This window comes from Alligator mississippiensis, chromosome 3 (assembly GCF_030867095.1).
Source record: "Alligator mississippiensis isolate rAllMis1 chromosome 3, rAllMis1, whole genome shotgun sequence".
NCBI lineage: Eukaryota > Metazoa > Chordata > Crocodylia > Alligatoridae > Alligator > Alligator mississippiensis.
This window is the reverse complement of record NC_081826.1, coordinates 166,009,094-166,027,409: the sequence shown is the minus strand read 5'-3', so window position 1 is coordinate 166,027,409 and position 18,316 is coordinate 166,009,094. Positions and strand designations below refer to the sequence as shown.

At 42.4% G+C, this 18,316-nt stretch overlaps 1 protein-coding gene across 4 annotated transcripts in view; it reads left to right on the top strand.

Annotated features, from left to right (window-relative positions):
- Positions 1–18,316, top strand: part of SVEP1 (sushi, von Willebrand factor type A, EGF and pentraxin domain containing 1) — a 182,694-nt gene that overhangs the window by 94,041 nt on the left and 70,337 nt on the right. For all 4 annotated transcript variants that reach the window (XM_059724628.1, XM_059724630.1, XM_059724629.1 and 1 more), the window contains exons 14-25: positions 967–1,075; positions 3,739–3,930; positions 4,590–4,823; positions 5,309–5,470; positions 6,453–6,614; positions 9,956–10,117; positions 10,745–10,836; positions 12,651–12,747; positions 13,152–13,265; positions 14,994–15,107; positions 16,279–16,480; positions 17,371–17,528. In XM_059724628.1, the coding sequence (XP_059580611.1) occupies positions 967–1,075; positions 3,739–3,930; positions 4,590–4,823; positions 5,309–5,470; positions 6,453–6,614; positions 9,956–10,117; positions 10,745–10,836; positions 12,651–12,747; positions 13,152–13,265; positions 14,994–15,107; positions 16,279–16,480; positions 17,371–17,528 (1,798 nt within the window). The remainder of the gene's footprint in view (positions 1–966; positions 1,076–3,738; positions 3,931–4,589; positions 4,824–5,308; positions 5,471–6,452; positions 6,615–9,955; positions 10,118–10,744; positions 10,837–12,650; positions 12,748–13,151; positions 13,266–14,993; positions 15,108–16,278; positions 16,481–17,370; positions 17,529–18,316) is intronic.

The following is an 18,316-nucleotide window of genomic DNA, read 5'->3' as shown; positions in this document are numbered from 1 at the left end:
AGCTCAGCCACCACCTCTGTTCCCTGCTGCCAACTGGGCCAGGGCTGCACGTGGCACAGCTGGCCCAGCTGCTGCTTCCCTTCCCCAGTGCCTGCCTGAGCAACATGGCATGGCAAAAGCCTACCACCAGCCGCTTTTCTGGGCTTACCTGCAGGGCAAGATCCTTTCCAGTCCTGCACAGGAGGCAGAAGCCGGCCCAGGCATGCCTTCTCCTCACTGGAACCACAGGATCTGGCCCAGCCCCCGTGCCCCTCTCAATCTGCAAATGTGGCCTGAGCCAGGGGCAGGGCTGACGTCATGGTTGGTTGCCTTGCGACCAGAACCCAAGTAAACAGCCTGAAGTGCCTTCCCAGAGGGAAGTGCTTGGGCTGGATCTGGCCTGTGACCCGTATTTTGCCCTCCCATGCCATAGATACTTATATCTTGTAGCAGAACACACAGGCAACTGACATGAAAAGGCCAAGGTGGTTGAAACATGGAAACGCTGCAAGACGGCTTCACTCTTTTGTGAATTTAACTGCCTACCCCCTCCATATTGAACCCACAATGAGTCCTACTCCTCCAAGCAGGAAGGGGGTACATGCACGTAGTAGAATTGTATCATATCACATGTGTTCCATCTTCTCATCCATCTACCCGCCACATCTTCTCTTCCATAAACTCCTCTGCTATAGAATTATATCAGCTGGACACTGTGTCAAGATTTTCTTCTGTTAAACTGATTCTCCCTATTTTATTTTCAACTGCAAGATCACTGATGCTGCCCAAGTTCCTGTAGGTGTGTATATGTACATGTGTGTAGGGAGGTGGGGGGCAAATTCCAAATGCCCATTTTAAAATATAGAATTATAATAAATATAAAGGAAGAAATCTGGTGTCAAATAGAGAGTACCGGGTGGTCTGTACTGCACTTAGATTATAAATATGTTTGGTTTCTTTAATGGTTTTTCTAATTTCTGTTTGCAGGTCCCATCATTCTGTAATGATGTCGATGACATTGACTGCAGGTTGGAGGATTTGCTACAAAAACATTGCTTAGAATATAATTATGATTACGAAAATGGATTTGCAATTGGTAATGTAATAATTCTGTAGCTTGCCAACCTTAAAGAGTTTAAATGTGGTTTAATATAAGAACATACGACTTTGGTAGAGTCAGATGTACTCTATGGAATACTTTATGAAAATAATTACAGAGTACTTAGGACATTAAACAATTAAACAATAGTTTGATAAATTAGTACATTAGCTTTTTATTGTTGTTTCCTGTACTGTGCTTGTTAGTGGGGGGTGGGAGGGAGAATAAGTGCCTCAAAGCATGTAAAAAAAATAAGAAAATTAAAAAACTGTTTGGGTAGTGTTACAAATAAAGTTGGTGGGTTTTTTTAAGCATACAATTTAAAATTAAATCATTGAACAGGGAGATTAGATGCCTCTGGGGCTTGTTAATGGAACAGGTAGCCTTTCATGTTTGTCATTAGTTGAAATCCAAGGTCTAATCCCAGTCTTGTAGACATGAGCATAGGAGTTTACACATTTGCCATGAGACTGCTCACAGCCTGTAAGGATAAGCGTGTACTTAAATATTTGCAGGATCAGGGCCTCCCTTTGCTGTCACTGAAAGCTGTTGATGTCTGAATGACCACTTCACTGCATATGTAAAATGCTTGGCCATTCTCAGTCCAATTACTAATAGAGAAGTATATCCATTACTAAGCAATCACACCTGTCACTGACAGTCCTTGAGTTCTCACGCCAAAGAGCCTGAAGACCAAGGAAGGATGGAAATTGAACTATTATCACTCTTAGTTAACAGAGGCCCTGCAGTTCAGGTTTGGGATGCATTGTCAGGATACTTAGAAAGGTAGTTGCACTGCTGTCCTCTGCAGTGTGGCTGGTCTGTGAAATGAAAGATTTCACTCATATTCCAGCTCTTTTAGGGCCTGATCTAACTCCCATTGAATGAGAACCTTTCCATTGGTTTACAATCAAATGCAGTGATTTTCAGTTTGATATTAACATCAGGTGAAGCTGGAATTAATTTATTATTAGTTTGGATGAAGCAGTGATGAGGAAACGTTCTTATTTATGCCAGCCTAAATTTAAAATATCTCTACCTGCTAGCACTGGAATTTCTCCAAAAACACTCCAGTATAGCTAAGATCACGATTAGGCCCAGGTTTTTTAAAGTCAGCAGTTTAAAAGATTGGTTCTGAAATAGTTACAAAGTATTATTGGGGTTCCCTTGCCTTATTTTTGTCATTAATCAAATGTAATCTAAATAATTGACATATAATTATACTCAGGGATTATTGATACCTCCACATATTTCTAAAAAGAGATTAACAGAATCGGCAAAAATTCTTCAGTTTCAATAATTATAAAAAGATAACGTTATGTACATAGATGTTTATTTGAACAGCTTGGGCCAAATGAATACACAGTGTAGTTAATATTTTCAGAAGTATTATCTTAGGCGTGAATTAGGCCCATTATACATAATTTGGGCTGGTTACTTACAGTAATTGAATATGGAGCCTTTCACTTGGAAGGTGGTTGTATGATTGAGGCCTAGTTCATTCTTCTATGTGTAATGTGCTGGTAAGTCTGATGGATGTCCACTGTTACAACTGACACATATTTATATAGCAATACAAGGTGTTGGTTTTGACCTAAAAAGCCCTAAATGAGCTGGAACATTGGATATTACCCCTCTCCATTGTGTATTTCTGCCCTTGAAATCAGTTAGAGGTGCAACTAGAACTGGACTCCTATGAAAGGAAGGATCTGTTGGTTTCTGGAGGGTCATAGTTTCATAGTAGCTAGGGTCAGGAGGGACCTGAACAGTTCATCTAGCCTGACCCCCTGCCACAGGCAGGAATGAATGCTGGGTTCACAAGACCCCAGACAGGTGACCATCCAACCTCCTCTTGAATTTGCCCAAGGTAGGGATGAGGACTGCTTCCCTGGGAAGTTGGTTCCAGATTCTGGCCACCCTAACTGTAAAATATTGCCTTCTGATCTCTAACCTAAACCTGTTCTCCATCAGCTTATGACCATTGTTCCTTGTCATCCCAGGTGGTGCTGGGGAGAAAAGAGCTCTGCCTATTTGCTGTTGATCTCCCCTGATGAGCTTGTAGGCAGCCTCTCACTTGAGAATGCTTGAGCTGAAAAACATGTTGTTAGAGCAGGTATGGGTAGAATTCCAGGGAGCTGGAAGTGGGACTGTGGCCTGGTCAGCATACAGTAGGGCTTTGATGAAATAACTCTGCCAAATGGTATTAGATGCAGGGTAATAAGAAGATAGGGATAGAGAGAGAGAGAGAGAGAGAGAGAGAGTGTGTGTGTGTAGGTTTGGTCTCCATTTAAAAGTTTGACCCGGATAACTGGCTTAGTTAAGGACAAGACTTGTCCCTTTACTGCTATTATTATGTGCCAGTAAAACCCTCAGAATAGACCCATATAAAACAATATACCATGTAAAACAATATGTTTTATAACTAAAAGAGGAAATATCTGTATAAATACTCTTACCTCAATAGAACCGTACCTATATTAGAGGGGCTTGTTGCCTCAACTATGCTGGCAAAGCTACATAAGTGAAGACAAGATCTATATGGGGTGCCTGGCTTTAGATCATCCTTCTTGCATTAAGAAGTTTTTGTTATGTTGATATGAAGAAATAGACACTTATTTTCATGCTGTGTTTTTCTTTTGCTTGTTCTTAATGGCTGGCAGGACCTGGTGGCTGGGGCACAGCAAACCATCTGGATTATGCCTATGATGACTTCCGTGATGTAACGCAGGAAGAACCACTACGCAACCAACGCTCTGACACTGTGAAATCGAGACCTTCCCGGGTCAAAAGACACAAAAAACTCAACATTCCAATGACAGACCATAAAATTAAGTTAATATTTAACATTACTGGTGAGGAAAAAACATCCCCTTCCTCTTCTGTTTAAGAATCTACCAATAACAAAATGAAGCACTGTCTTCAGTTCATGAAACCAGTAGGAAATGCAGACCACAGGTTTCTAATTAATCTTGCTACCGTGTTGTCTCACCAGCTTACTTCTTTGTAGCACCTGACAGCATGGTTGCCTTGGGCAGTACTTTATATTTTACCCTCTGTATTTTGGTACATTGGGTTTGACTAGGCCCTGCCTATGGACGTTAGACCTCTTGAGTACAGGAGAATCTAGATTAGTAAACCCCCCCCGTGGTTCACGACCTCTTAAGGTCTCAGTGGGTTGTGAAATAAAGTATGAACTACTCAGCTCTTTGCTGAAGATTTCACATTAAAAAGTGCTGCTTCTCCAGTCAACTAGAGCTCATCAGCAGTCCTGCACAGCTGAGTGAGAAGGGGCACCCTTTGAAATTATAGCTGTAGTAAACAACTGGAGCTCCTCAGAGGTTTACTGTTGCTGTGTATTGCACCAGTTCCTTCACAAACCTTCAACCAGCAAAACACCTGTGTTCTGCAGCATTACATTTTTTGGGGTCCACACTTACAAAGTATGCTGGAACATACAACAGTAAAATCTGTAACACAATTTGTGTGCATGTGTGTTCTTTTTAAACCCCAGCTAGTGTGCCATTGCCTGATGAAAGGAACGATACCCTGGAATGGGAAAACCAGCAACGACTTCTTAAAACTCTAGAGACTATCACAAACAGGCTGAAAAGGACTCTCAATAAGGAACCCATGTATTCTTTTCAGTTTGCATCTGAACTGGTTGTTGCTGACAGCAACTCTCTGGAAACGGAGAAAGCCTTTCTCTTCTGCAGACCAGGTTCAGTGCTGAGAGGTCGAATGTGTGGTAAGCCAAATGCTTATTGCCTCCTTGTGCTCATCTCCTGTATTTATGATTTTAATGTTTTAGGGAGGTATGTTATGTAGGGTAGGGCCGTTTCACAGGCATCATGAAATCACAATCTTTATTACTATGTGCATCATCTCTGGAAATGATGTCTGGGTGCACCCAGAACCATGACTCTGGAGTATGCCAGGTACCCACGTTATGACTCCACTGCCAAGGACATCCCCAGGATATCCTCACTCCTCCTTCCTGACATTGATGTCCATGGGGTGAAAACAGTGGGTGGTGTTTATTGTTTCAGCAGAGCTGAGTACCCTGTCACCACAATTTAGACATTCCTAATGAGACTGTACAGAAGTCATCAAGCCCAGAGCTTGGATTCCAGTGCATTGTGTTTGGCTATATACATTTGCAGTGGTGGGTATTCTATGGTATCAGGTATTCCATGATTAATCTACACCTTATTTTTTCTCCTTTGTAATCAGTTAACTGTCCTTTGGGCACCTATTACTCTCTGGAGCATCATACCTGTGAAAGCTGCTGGACTGGGTCATATCAGGATGAGGAAGGGCAGTTGGAATGCAAAAGTTGTCCATCTGGTAGCTACACTGAATACCTTCATTCCAGGAGTATCTCTGAATGTAAAGGTGGGAACTCAGCATCCACACAACAGTCACTTTTGAATTAGTAATGGCTACATTTTACTTTCTAATGTTTGGAAATACTGTATGTTTAAATGAGATTAGAATACTGCCCCCAAAATGTAAATGTATCATCAGGTTATTTTAAGGCTCTTGGTCAGATCCTGGCTGTCCTTGTGTGGGTACACTGAGGAATAGATGATACCTGAGAATACATAAGCATTTTCCATTTCACATGGGCATGCATGCAGAAGGTATTCAGTGTGTCAATATGTGTGCTTGTTTGAGGGTAAGAGGAACTGGCCATTAAGGCAAGAAGTGCATGGTATAGTGAAACAGGTTGAGAATGAGGGGCCTTTTTTCCCTAACTGATATCCATTGTCTGGTGCTGAGATAGCACACATTGCTATTAGGAGAGGTGTACATTATGTACCACATCTCAACACTTCCTTCTACCACCATCCTCCACCTTTCTCATGGACAAATACCCTTGGACACTGTCACTGCTGTGTCCCACCTTCCATGAATTAAGCTCTCCAAGGCAGAACAGAGTTTTCACTTTGCAACTTGTGAAGTAAGAACTGTTTTCCCCCCGTGTGAATTTAACTGGCTTCAGTGGTTGAAATTTGAAATGCTAACAACAAGGAATCTGTGCAGCAGAGTGGAATGTAGTAAGCTAGTTTAGTTTGTAAACATGCTCTCAGTAATTTACTGTTCATGAGCAATTGCAGAATTGCATTTTTTTTACTCCCGCATAATGAAATAAATTTCCAGAATAAAATGAATGTGTGTGCAGAGGGAGCTGATGCTCTGTGCCTGGTTGACTTTGCAAAACATTGCACTAATTGCTATCCTCTGGATTTAAAAGTGTGCTCATAATACTGTGTTTCAAGTGTCATTGCTCAATGAACTAATAAATCATTACTTGCTAAAACATGTATTCCATGTTAGTTATTACTTAACATTTGTGTATTTTTTGGCCTTTTAGCTCAGTGCAAGCAGGGAACCTACTCTTCTAATGGTCTTGAGACCTGTGAATCGTGTCCTTTTGGCACATATCAGCCAGTAATTGGATCTAAGAATTGTCTCTCTTGCCCAGAAAACATGTCGACCGTAAAAAGAGGAGCTGTGGATGTTTTAGCCTGTGGAGGTTTGTAAGAACAAAGGCAGTGAAATGCCTGAAAACAAAGTGTTGCTAAATATCATCTACTATAACCCCCCATATCTAACCTCAGATTTTACTGTCATTCTTGGCTAAGAGCAGGTTATTTGTGTTGCACGATAGTGGGCTGATCATATTTTGCTACTCTGCTTATCTAAACTTCCTGAAAGATTTCAGAGATTAGGCTGTGTACAGATTCATAGAATTACAAAATAAGGCCTGGGTCAAATATATAGACAGTTACGTGAAAATAAAGTCTTTCCACTTTTTTTTCAGTGGGGAGCATGAAATAGATGTTTTGTAACAATTCTCCAAGCAACTGCAGTATTCTTGTGGGGCAAAACTCAGATCTTTTATCAGTCACTGCCATGCCCTTTTGCAGGGAGAAAAACCATCAGTGGGTCCTGTCTGAGCCTTCTCTTTGGTGCAGCTCTATTCCCAAAGACACGCAAGGGAAGTGACCCACAGGGCGCATCCACACATGCAAGCACATGCACTTGCAGCAGCTCAGATAGAAGTGGTGCAAATTTGAGCCAGGGCATTTTGCCTCAGCGCATGTGCTCAGACATGCCCTTTGTTGTGGAGCAAATTGTGCCACTTGGGGCAAAATAACCCTGCCTGGATCCTCTTGGATCTACATCCACGGGGAGCTAGAGCCTGGAGCCAGCACCTGTGCTGTCCCCAGCAGTACAAAAAGCTGCCCTGGCAAGCAGCTCAGGGCTACTCGCTCTCAGGAGCTCCTGGGGCCCGGCCAGTTGGTATCTGGGGACACTACCCCTTGTGCCAGCTAGACTGCTGCAGCAGCATCCCAAATCCATTTTTAAAAATACCCTAAAATCCATGTTCTTGCACAATTAAAACAAAAAACCACTCTACACACACACCCCCACACACACCCACCCCCTATAGAGAGAGAGGGATCAATTAGTTGGGCAATGCTTTATTGGTATATGTACAATGATAAAGCATTTTGGAAGCCTACCAGTTTCTCTAGCATCAAGCTAAAATAAATTCTAAATATCTATATGTATAGATTTGTACTTTTGGTTTTCTTCACACATGATGGGTGTGTGATGGGGGGATGTGGGTGTGGGGGACCTTGTGTGGGGGCTGCTCAGGAGGAGTGGGTGCAGCCCCCGCCCCACAGCACATGGAATGCCCCCCCTCTGCAGGGCCTTAGCTCTCCCCTGAAGGGCCACAGCACGCGCCCCCCCCCGGGTCCATAATTTAGCTTCTGCCGCAGAAGCGGGAGTGGGGCACTCTGAGCCTGCTGCTACCAGCTTCCAGATTTCAGGGACCGCGTGCCAAGCGCAGCCGGGTCCTGCCGGCCCTGGGGCCCCTCTGCCGTCTGGCTGAGCTGGTCTTGTGGCGGCGCGCCACAGGACCAGCCTGGCCAGGCAGCACGAGCAGCCCCAGGGCTGGCAGGACCCAGCTGGGCCCGGCACGTGGTCCCCGTGTGCTGCACTGGGTCCCACCTCTGCTCCACTGTGCCTGCAGGGAGGTAGCCCACGGTGGGACCTGGCCCAGCCCCGTTTGGCTCACTAGTCCGGCTTTGCACTGGAGCGGGTCACACAGCTCCAGGAGGCATGGCTACTGTGCATGCCTCCCAGAGCCATGTGACCCACTCCAGTGCAAAGCCAGACTAGCAAGCTGCACCAGTCTGGGCTAGGTCCTCACCCCCTGCAGCCCTGCCACTCCCCAAACCCCACCACATCCCCCTGCCATCCCTCACACCCCGCTTACCCCCATTCCCTCACTTACCATGGACAGTGCCGGGGGCCGGGGGCAGCAGGAGCACCAAAGAGACGCTCTGGCCAAAACCAAACTCTTGTGGAGGACTGACTCCCTGCTGGCTCCAGACATGGTCTGGGACCGTGCCTTGCTCTGCTCTTCTGTGGAGTATTTTTTTTGTTTTGTTTTTGTTTTGTTTTTGTTTTGTTTTTTTGAGCCCGGTATCCAGGGGTCTAATTTTCTCTCCACACTGCATACTTGCAGTGCGGGGAGCATTTTTTTGTTCCCTCATGCCTCTTGCCCCATCTCAAAGGGGTTTGAGACGGGGCAAGAGGCACAAGCGCGCTCGTCTGGATGCACCAACAGAGGGTATAGACTAATGGTACTCAACCTTTTTGGGATCAAGGCACCCCTCATTGGATCTGAGGCACCTGAACATAAGTTCTGTGAATTGAGTGGCACCCAGTTCCAAAAACGTATTTGTAGATTAGTGCTTACTTCTTTGCAGACGTGCCTGATAGTGGGGATGGGTGTTTGTCCAGACAGACAAGCCTTAGCCAGCACTTATCTGCTTAGTTGATCTGCTTATTTCCTAACACTGCATTTGTCTCCTTAAACTTCACATCACCCTTAAAAAGATCTTGGTTGAGAATCACTGGTATACACAAATGTTCACTGGGAGCCATTTCAAAAAGGGAAGGGGAGCTGCTAGTCCGGAGCATGCAGCACCTGTTATGCTTGAACTGCTATCTTTCCCAGGCCTATAGTGATATAAATGTTCTAAAAAGGCTTCAGCTTCAGCCCTTCTTCATCCAGGGTTAAATTTGGGGTGATTTAGCTCACCTGTACAGGCCCATGCACACAGAGTAATTAAAGCATACAGTTATTGTACATTCCTGTGTACAGCTCACCTTTCCTTGTTGAAAAGGCTCCAGTGAGCGTTTGTCCATGTCCAGTAGCAAGAAGGAAGAGACTCTTGTTGCCAAAGTGAGTGTAGTCCCTAGGTCTTGTTGAATACACTTTTATGCAGCAGTCTAACTGCACTCTGGGTGGTAGTGACGTGCTGCAGACGCAGCGGCAAAAAGTTAACTGCTTCTGGGGGAGGTATCACTTTCTTTTTCTGCTAATGTCAGTGGCCAAAAAAATACTGTGTTTTTGGTGGTAATGAAAAGGTGACATTTCCTCATGAAGCAGCAAACTACAGGTGGCTCCTGAACTGTGCACTGTTGCCATTCCTCTGCCATCTGTACTGCTAGAGCCAGAGCCACTACAAGGAAGGTGCAGAGTGCAGGAGAATGGATGGGGGGTGTTAGTGTAAGGTACCTCCTAGCACCATTCTGGCAACTCCCTTAGGCAGTGCCTGGGACTTATACTCCACTTGCCCACCCATCACTGTGTTATTGTGTTTGTGCCTTACACGGCCTTCAGGGAGTGTGTGGCAGCTGTTTTCAAGAGCCATGCTTAACTTGCTAACGTTTGTTGAAATAAGCACAACTTCTGGTTGAAAATGTCTTGTGGTTTATTGGTGCCTATCTGTGGGGAAAGTAAGCAGTAACTGGAAACCAGTCATCATCAGAGCTTTGTTTTGCTCTTTGCAGTACCTTGTCCAGCAGGAGAATTCTCTCGCAGCGGTTTACTTCCTTGCCACCCCTGCCCCAGAGACTATTACCAGCCAGACCCAGGGAAGTCCTACTGCCTGTCTTGTCCCTTTTATGGAACAACTACCATCATAGGTGCCAGATCTATCACAGACTGTTCAAGTAAGTTGAGTCATTTTCTCCAAAGAATGTGACATAAAGGTGGCCAGATCTGACTCTTAATGTGTTTGGGAGCCATCCAAAGGAAGAATAAGCTACCTCTTTTGGCAACATTCACTGCACTCGTCTTCCAAAGTAATTTTCTCCTGGCCTGCTGCACTCTTGCTTTTGATTCCTGCCCAGAGCAGGGGGGCTGGACTCGATGATCTCACGAGGTCCCTTTCAACCCTAAACTTCTGTGAATCTCCAGAGTTACTTCTGGGTTATCAGAAATGGGGGACCGTGTACTATGCATTAGGCTCCCTAACAGAGCCTAGATTCCAGTTTCTTTGAAATCAGTGAAAATTTTACTGTAGATCTGTGGAAACTAAAGTGATTAATTTCATGAGCTAAGCTGTAAATCAGGACTGTCTGGGAAACGCATCTTACAAAAGACTTTGCTACAGTGCCTGGTTCTCCTCATTTATTATTGATTCTGATGTTGCTTAATTGAATAAGTTGTTACTGTAAGTTTTGGGATTTATTCCCATAAATCCACTTTCCCCATAGCATTTTTAAATACATCACTACAATGCAGTGAGGATCCTGTAATATTGCATTAACAGTTGCTTTCCTTTATACCCTGTTCAGGTTTTGGCTCTACCTTCTCAGCAGCTGAGGAGAGTGTAATGGTACCAGTCCCTCCAGAAAATATCAGCAAACAGTATAAAGTCAGCAGTCAGGCAAGCACAACATTTTTTAATAATGTTGGCTTTAACTGAAGAAACATACTATCTTCTACAAATATTAAATGGCTAATGCATTTCTGTAACGTAATTGTGCTGCTGAGTGTATTTCCTGAAGCACGCTGAAATAATTATTGTGAGAGCCCCCCTTTTATTTGATTAAAGCAATGTGAGGTACAACTCACTAGCTAGCAAAATTTGCAGGATATATGTTTTATTCCTGAGTAATGGCTTCCTTCACAAAAACTGTATTTGTATTTTCTAGTAACCTTTTGTACCAAATGGTAACTTAATAGTGCTTTCTACAGCATTCTTTCAAACTCTTTTGCTATCACAGAATGATTTGGGCAGAAAGGGACTTGATGTAGCCAAAGGCAATCTTAGCTTGTCATAAAGAATGTCACCAAGCCATTACTTTAAGACAAAAGGACCCAGTTTCTTGCCCCACATTTGAAATATAGCTCTTATGATAGCAGTCAGCATGTTGGTCTTTTGATTTGATCTGTTTTGTAACACCATCTTTCACAATAGTCCATTAGGTTCTAGGGTCCTGATTGTGAAGCATTTCTTTTTATTTATGTATTTCTATGCACACAAATTTAAGAAGAGGTATAAGAAGAGACTTATAGAACCAATTCTTCAAACCCTTTTTCTTGTGATTAGCCTCTCTGAAATGCATGGAACTACTTATGTGAGTAGAGACAACTCCCGTGAGGATGTGTTTTGAGGAAAGAGCCTCATTGCTGCAAGCGTAGCAGTCTTTTATGATTTGATTGTGAGATGCCATGTCCCATGAACAAGAATAATTAATGATAAGCTGGGTCTGAGCCATTAACCTAAAGTATATGTAGATAGACAACTAACACCTGATTCAGCAAGCACACTAAATTTAATTGCAACACTGTTTTTCTTAAAGTTAAAAGCTCAACAGCTTTGCAGAATTAAAGCCTTTTATCATAGTATAATAATAATTAGAATGTCAACATCTAAAAATAATCTCTCCCAGCTATACAGTTGGTCCAATAAAAGATACCATCAAAAAAGTCCTTGACTCTGAAAGTCCTTCTCAGTTCATTAAACACCTGTGTCTTGTTTGCTGTGGTCAATAGAGGAGGCTAAAATGCATCTATAGGACACATGAAGTCCACAGAATCCCCCCAGCTCATCTCTGCCATTCACTGCAATTGACTGATGATAGGATTAGTCTGTGTGGAAAGGGGAAGATTGAAATAGAACTGGTAAAGAACTGTGATAGGAAGACCTTATTTAAGTGCCACCACATGACTATCATTGATATAAAGAGCTATAGAGGAAGTACTGCAAACATCTATTGAATATATGTTAAATAGAGCATTCAAAAAATACTGGATGTACAACTTCAGCTGCATGGGCATATGACTTATTCTCCCCTTCTGGAGCAAAGAACAATTGCTGTTAACAAAGGAGTCAGCATGAAGAAAGCTAGTGCTGCAATAATGATATGGACGATTGTAACTAATGATCATCTTGCAGTTCTGCCTGTCACTTAGGTTTTATGTTAACGAATTATCATGGAAAATTAAACAGATGCATACTCTATATAGAGACAGTAACAGACAAGTCAGTGAATGAAGACAAGTAAAGTAAGAGATATGGAGAGATGAAAATTGATGTCAGTGTTCTAGATTGCTGCATGAAGCTTGTTAGATATAATTAAATAGCCTTCTATTTGTCAGTGGGATACATACTGGCCTATTTAGTGTGTATGTTTGTACGTTAGACTCATTGTTTGCCATATTGTTTTTTATGAGTTTTTTTCTGTACTTTGACAGGTTTTTCATGAGTGTTTCCTGGAACCGTGTCATAATAATGGAACTTGTAAACAGCTTGGAAGTGGTTACATATGCATCTGTCCATCTGGATATACAGGTAAATTATGTAGTGGATTGGGGGAAGGAAGAGGGTCAGTCGCAACATGGGGCAGAATCTCCAAAGCAGCTAGATATTTTATGTCACTCCACTATCATCAAAAGAATCCTTGTTTCAGCTATCTGTGATAACATATGAAGTACTAAGGTAGTGGAGCTGATCATACTGCAATATTATGCTGCCTGATCTGTTCTCGACCTTTCTGATAGCATTTTCTCACTTGTTCATTTGGAACATTATATTGGATAGAAAAGCGTATGGGCTGAAATGTCTGGTTTTCCAGACTATTAATGAATCTGATGTATTTTTCTCATTAAATAATCTCAACCTCTGTGTTTCAGTGATTTAATTCCATTTCTTTGCTCCTATGATTTAGATGTAGTCATACCTTGTTTCCATTTTAGGCTTAAAGTGTGAACTAGAAATTGATGAGTGCAAATCCTCTCCCTGTCTCAACAACGGAGTTTGCAAAGATGGCATTGCAGCCTTCATTTGCCAGTGCCAGCCAGGCTACACAGGTGACTGGAATGATTTAACTACTTTGTAAAACCTCTTTAAAAGGGCATCAGTTCTGTGTTGCACAAGTAAAACAGACCTCTTAAGTTGATGTTTATTTCTTCACTGACTGTAGAATTGTAGCAGTGATGAATTAGGCCCATTAGGCAGAGAAAATCTTGGGTGTATGTGAATAGTTTGTAAAACAGAAGGATTAATATTCAAGAAGCATGAAATGTTTTAGTTGGTATCCTGTAATATTTCCATTCTGAAAACAAAATGAAGCTGAAAGAAATATTAACTAGGTACTTGTGAGGAGAATGCCTAATACAAGGCTGCTGATAAGCAAGGTATGTTGGCAGGTACCTAATTTTCAGCCTAGGACTAGATGCTTAATATTTCTTTCACCTTTATTCTTTTTTCAGAAAAGTGTTGCTGCTGAATTCCCACATACACGAACACTGAAATCAGAGAGGTTACCCACATGCTTCAGGGCTGAAACCTGTTTACACACCTTGTCAGGTTGTGGCTTTAATTAGCAATTTTTGAAGATAAAGTGAATAATCAAATAGAGAACATGTTATCATCCAAGCCTTGTAAGCAGGTATAAAAAGACCTACCATATTTACTCAAATCCAAGATAAGGAAGTTTTTTTTTCCCCAATGAACACAGGGGTAAAAAAGCCTTGTCTTAGATTTGAGTACTGGGCCAGGGAAGTACTGGTTAGCAGCTGATATACTGCCTGCTCTGGGCTGGGGTGGCTTATGTGATGAGGAAAGGGGTGCACAGTGGGGGAAGCTTGGGGGAGATCCATGGTGAGGTGGGGAGTGCACAGGAGAGACCATGCAGCCTACCTGCCCCCGGCCTTGGGAGCTCCAGCTCTGGCTGTGGCTCCAGCCCTTACCTAGCCAGGCCTGGAGCTGCTGTCACTATTTCTGCTTAGCCAGCCTGAACCAAAATGAGGGCTGTCACTGATGTCTCCCCTGGAGCTGGGGCTGGTGCTAGAGCCATACAAAGATAATTGGCAGGTGAAGGGGGGCAGGGGAGGACGGAAACAGACACCAGGGGGTGGAGGGCAGGTAAAGTGGGGTGACAGGCAGCAAGGGAGAAGGCACAGGCATGTGAGGGACAAGACATGAGAAGGCAGGGGGCAGGCACTGTACATGGCAGGGAGGACAGGCAGCAGGGGGGCAGGCACAAGCGCAGCAGGGGGGCAAAGGGCAGGGGTTTGGTCCCTTACCCCCCACCATTGCTTTCCCTGCCACAGCTGTGTGGGGGACAAATTGAAGATGACCTTCAGCTAATTAGATTTTACACATGGAAAATTATAACAAATTTATAATTTTCCTTGTATAGAATTTAATTATTGGGGAGGGGGTTGTCTTAAACTATAAGTCATCTTGCATTTGGGTAAACACAGTAATACTTCCCACCAGAGCAGTTCCTTCCCCTCATCATATGATGCCTCTAAGCTTTTTAAATCAAAATTAAGTAAAAATCCTTAATGTGTTTAAAATGATACAGGGAAAAACTCTGGTCAGTTTCCCAGGGCTCATCGGTGAGGGCTATGGAAAGTTTCTGCAGGTGTTCTCAAAGAGGCAGTTAGGTACAATTTTTTCTCCTGATCTCAGTAGTTTATGACACGAGTGATATTTTGCCTCTGAGGTTTTGAAACTAGGCACCACAGAGTGCATCCCATTCATTTGTCAAAAGTCTATATACCATGTCTTTTAACCATTACTGTTTGAAGGATCACTGTGTGAAGAAGATGTGAACGAATGCAGCTCCAACCCTTGCCAGAATGGAGCACTTTGTGTTGATGACATCAATGCTTATCGCTGCACATGTACAAAAGGATACACAGGTCAGCCGCGTTTCTTGATTGGTTCAGCCTTTGCTAATGCTAGCTAAAGACTTTACACTCACTGAAATTGACAGTGCAAGTCAGGGATGTCTTCATATGCTTAAACATTGGTTTGGACATTTGTACTGTCTATGAGACATTGAGGTTTAAGGGCTTCAGGTGCAGGACTCAGGAGTTTTAGTTTCTCTTCCCATGTTTGCTATTTAAATTACTGCATGACTTGGAGCAAAGGGGTAAAGAAATATGAGTGGTTCTCTAAGTGTTAAGCTGTATTGCTGTTACTTATCCCTTACAGTAGCTCTGTGGGCCAAATTGTCCCTTTCTTTGTTAAAATGAACCCCACTCCCATCCCATTCATCTCTGCAAGTACTTTTTGCTTTCTGTCAAATAAAAGAATGTTTTTTCCAGAGCTTCTCTATTTTTATTGGATAGGCCAGATGGCTGCAGAGCTAAGATTTGACATTTTACAGTTGCTTCAGCCTTGAGTATCAACTTGGAACTCTATGCACAACTCAACTTCTGGATAGTCATGTAGGGTTCCCCTCTGCCCCCTATTCCAACTTCATTTTAATGAAAAGGATCCAACTTAACTTCTACTGTAGGAGGTTTCCCAACTCCTTATTGCTCATCAGTTGTTCAAAGTCTCTCAGATCCTGACTGATGTTATTTTAAGATGCATTTAGTGGCTCCCTCCTGGGAATGCATAGCATAGATTCATGGGGTTTCGGACAGCGAACAGTCAGATTCTTACCTTGTAGTGTCATCTGTTATTTTGCCATTTGCAACATGATACCAGTGATCTCATTGGATCACAGTATTTTTAAATATTATTGGAAGTGTCCAACTTAAATAGTTGATAGCACCTAGGTATGTTATATATCCTTATATTTCCAAAATGTAATGAAGGTACATGGAATCGCATTGACAGATACACCCAAACAACCAGATGATATATATAACCAGATGGTATATGTATAACCAGATGAGGGAAAAAGCACAGTAGTTTTCTATTTGTTGTTTGCTGTTTTCCAAAGGATTCTTTGTCATTTTTATTGTCTTGGGATTTGTCAGAGGCACCAAAAACTGAAAACTGCATAATAGCTCTTCCTAATAAGAGTTTGTAATGTTGTTACTTAAAAATAAAGCTGTAGGCTTTCCTCTTTCTACACAGGTTCTCACTGTGAAACAGAAGTGAACGAATGCCTTTCAAACCCATGTCGTAACAAAGCTATTTGTGAAGATAGGATTGGGAGTTTTCATTGCAAGTGCCCTTCTGGGTTTACCGGTGCCTTGTGTGAAAAAAACATTGATGAGTGTCTCAGCAGACCATGTAAGAATGGGGCTACATGCAAAGATGGTATCAACAGCTTCAGGTGAAGAACCAGTAACTGATTTCCTGTAATGTGCAAAGCCAGATCTACTGCATGTTCTCCAAAGATGTTAGCATGTTGGGCTGATACACCAAATATATCATCAGTGTGCATCCCTAAGTGTGCATTTTCGGAAAATGTGATGGGGTAAACTTTGGTAAAAGTGCATGAAAAGTAGTAAAGAGAATCCATGGAGGTTGAAGACGAAAGGGTAGTTGGGATTCCACCCATTAGAGTAGGTCAGAATTTCAGTATGCTCTTTTACTGAAAATACTTGGTTTTCCTCCAGGTTCTTTTTACCAACAAGGGAGCTTGATGATTGACTTCCACAAGAGCATTGTACAATGAAGATTATTTTGTGTAGACCCTGTATTAAGTTTTCTGGGGTTGTAGGGCAGCAGCAGATATGGGCATTGGTGGGGCCTTCCTATATTTTGGTATGAAAAAAGATTATGGCCAGTGTCAAACTGAAGAAAGTAGATGATCAGATGTGACATCAGAATTGCTTTTGTCTTTCCTTTTTAGTGAAAAACAGCTTAATTATCTATACTGGCTCAGATCCTGGGAGCACAGTCTGAGCTCTTGTTGACTTCAGTGAGAATTGTGTATGCTGATGTCAGACCTAGGCTGTAATGGAAGACAGCTGCAAACAATGAGCTTATTGGGATTCTCTCTAAAGAGAGAGCTGAGAGTATACAGCACTTTTCAGAATCAGGTCTAGTGTTATTACAATGAGAGAAGTAATATATATATATATATATATATATATATATATATATAAGGATGACAAGCACTGGGTAGGATGTCTCTGAACAAACATAACCTCATATTAAGGACAGTGTTTCTGTAATCAAAGCAGCCAAAATAGAAAAGTATTTTGGTTTCCTCCTCAGGTGTCTGTGTGTGACGGGGTACATGGGACAGCATTGTGAAGTGAACATCAATGAGTGTGAATCCAACCCCTGCTTAAACCAAGCAACCTGTGTGGATGCCTTGAACTCGTACGTTTGTAAATGTCCCCCTGGCTTTACAGGCAGCAGGTGTGAAACAGGTACACAGGACTAAAGTGTCAGCAAACGGTGGCTTGACAGAGCCTCTGGATAAGAATTATGCTGGCTCACTTGATACCATATGACTCTTACTATGCAGCAGCTAGCCCAGTGTGCTCAGTTTTTGGATTTACTTCACATGTCCCAGCTATTTAAGCCCAGTATTTGTCCAAAGTATTGTCCATAGTATTTAGTTATATAACTCATTTTAAGCACCTAATCCCTTTTGAGGATCTGTCCCTTAGCTCTTTATAGTTCATATATTGCTTGTAGTGCTCTGTATCAGAAACCGAGATGATGTTGTAGCAAAGAACATAGTTTCTACCATCAAGGCTTAAAGATAATAGTCCAGGTTTAAAGCTGCAGTAACTTCTTTGATGTCATTGGAGTTACACCTGAGATCAGTTTGGCTTGGTAACTTTTGTCTTTTATACAAGCCCTTAAAATGATGATATTTTATGTGTATGTTGTGGATCTTAAGATGAAAGTAAAAGGGCCCCTGGCAATTTTACAAAAGAGAAGGAGATGTACTAGTCATCTAGTCATATATCCTTCATCTCCTCTATCCAACCAAAAACTTTGTGAGTACTACTGATGTATGAGTGAATAATAGTTACTGCTTTTGCTCATAATATCACCTTAGAGCACTTTTCAATACTTTGAATAGAGCTATTCCATAGCAATGCCATGTACTTTAGGGAACCAGAAATAACAAAACAAACCACCACCAAACCTCTCTCACAAACCCCAGCAGATCCCAAGGTCAAAAAACCCACACCTAAAAAAGCAG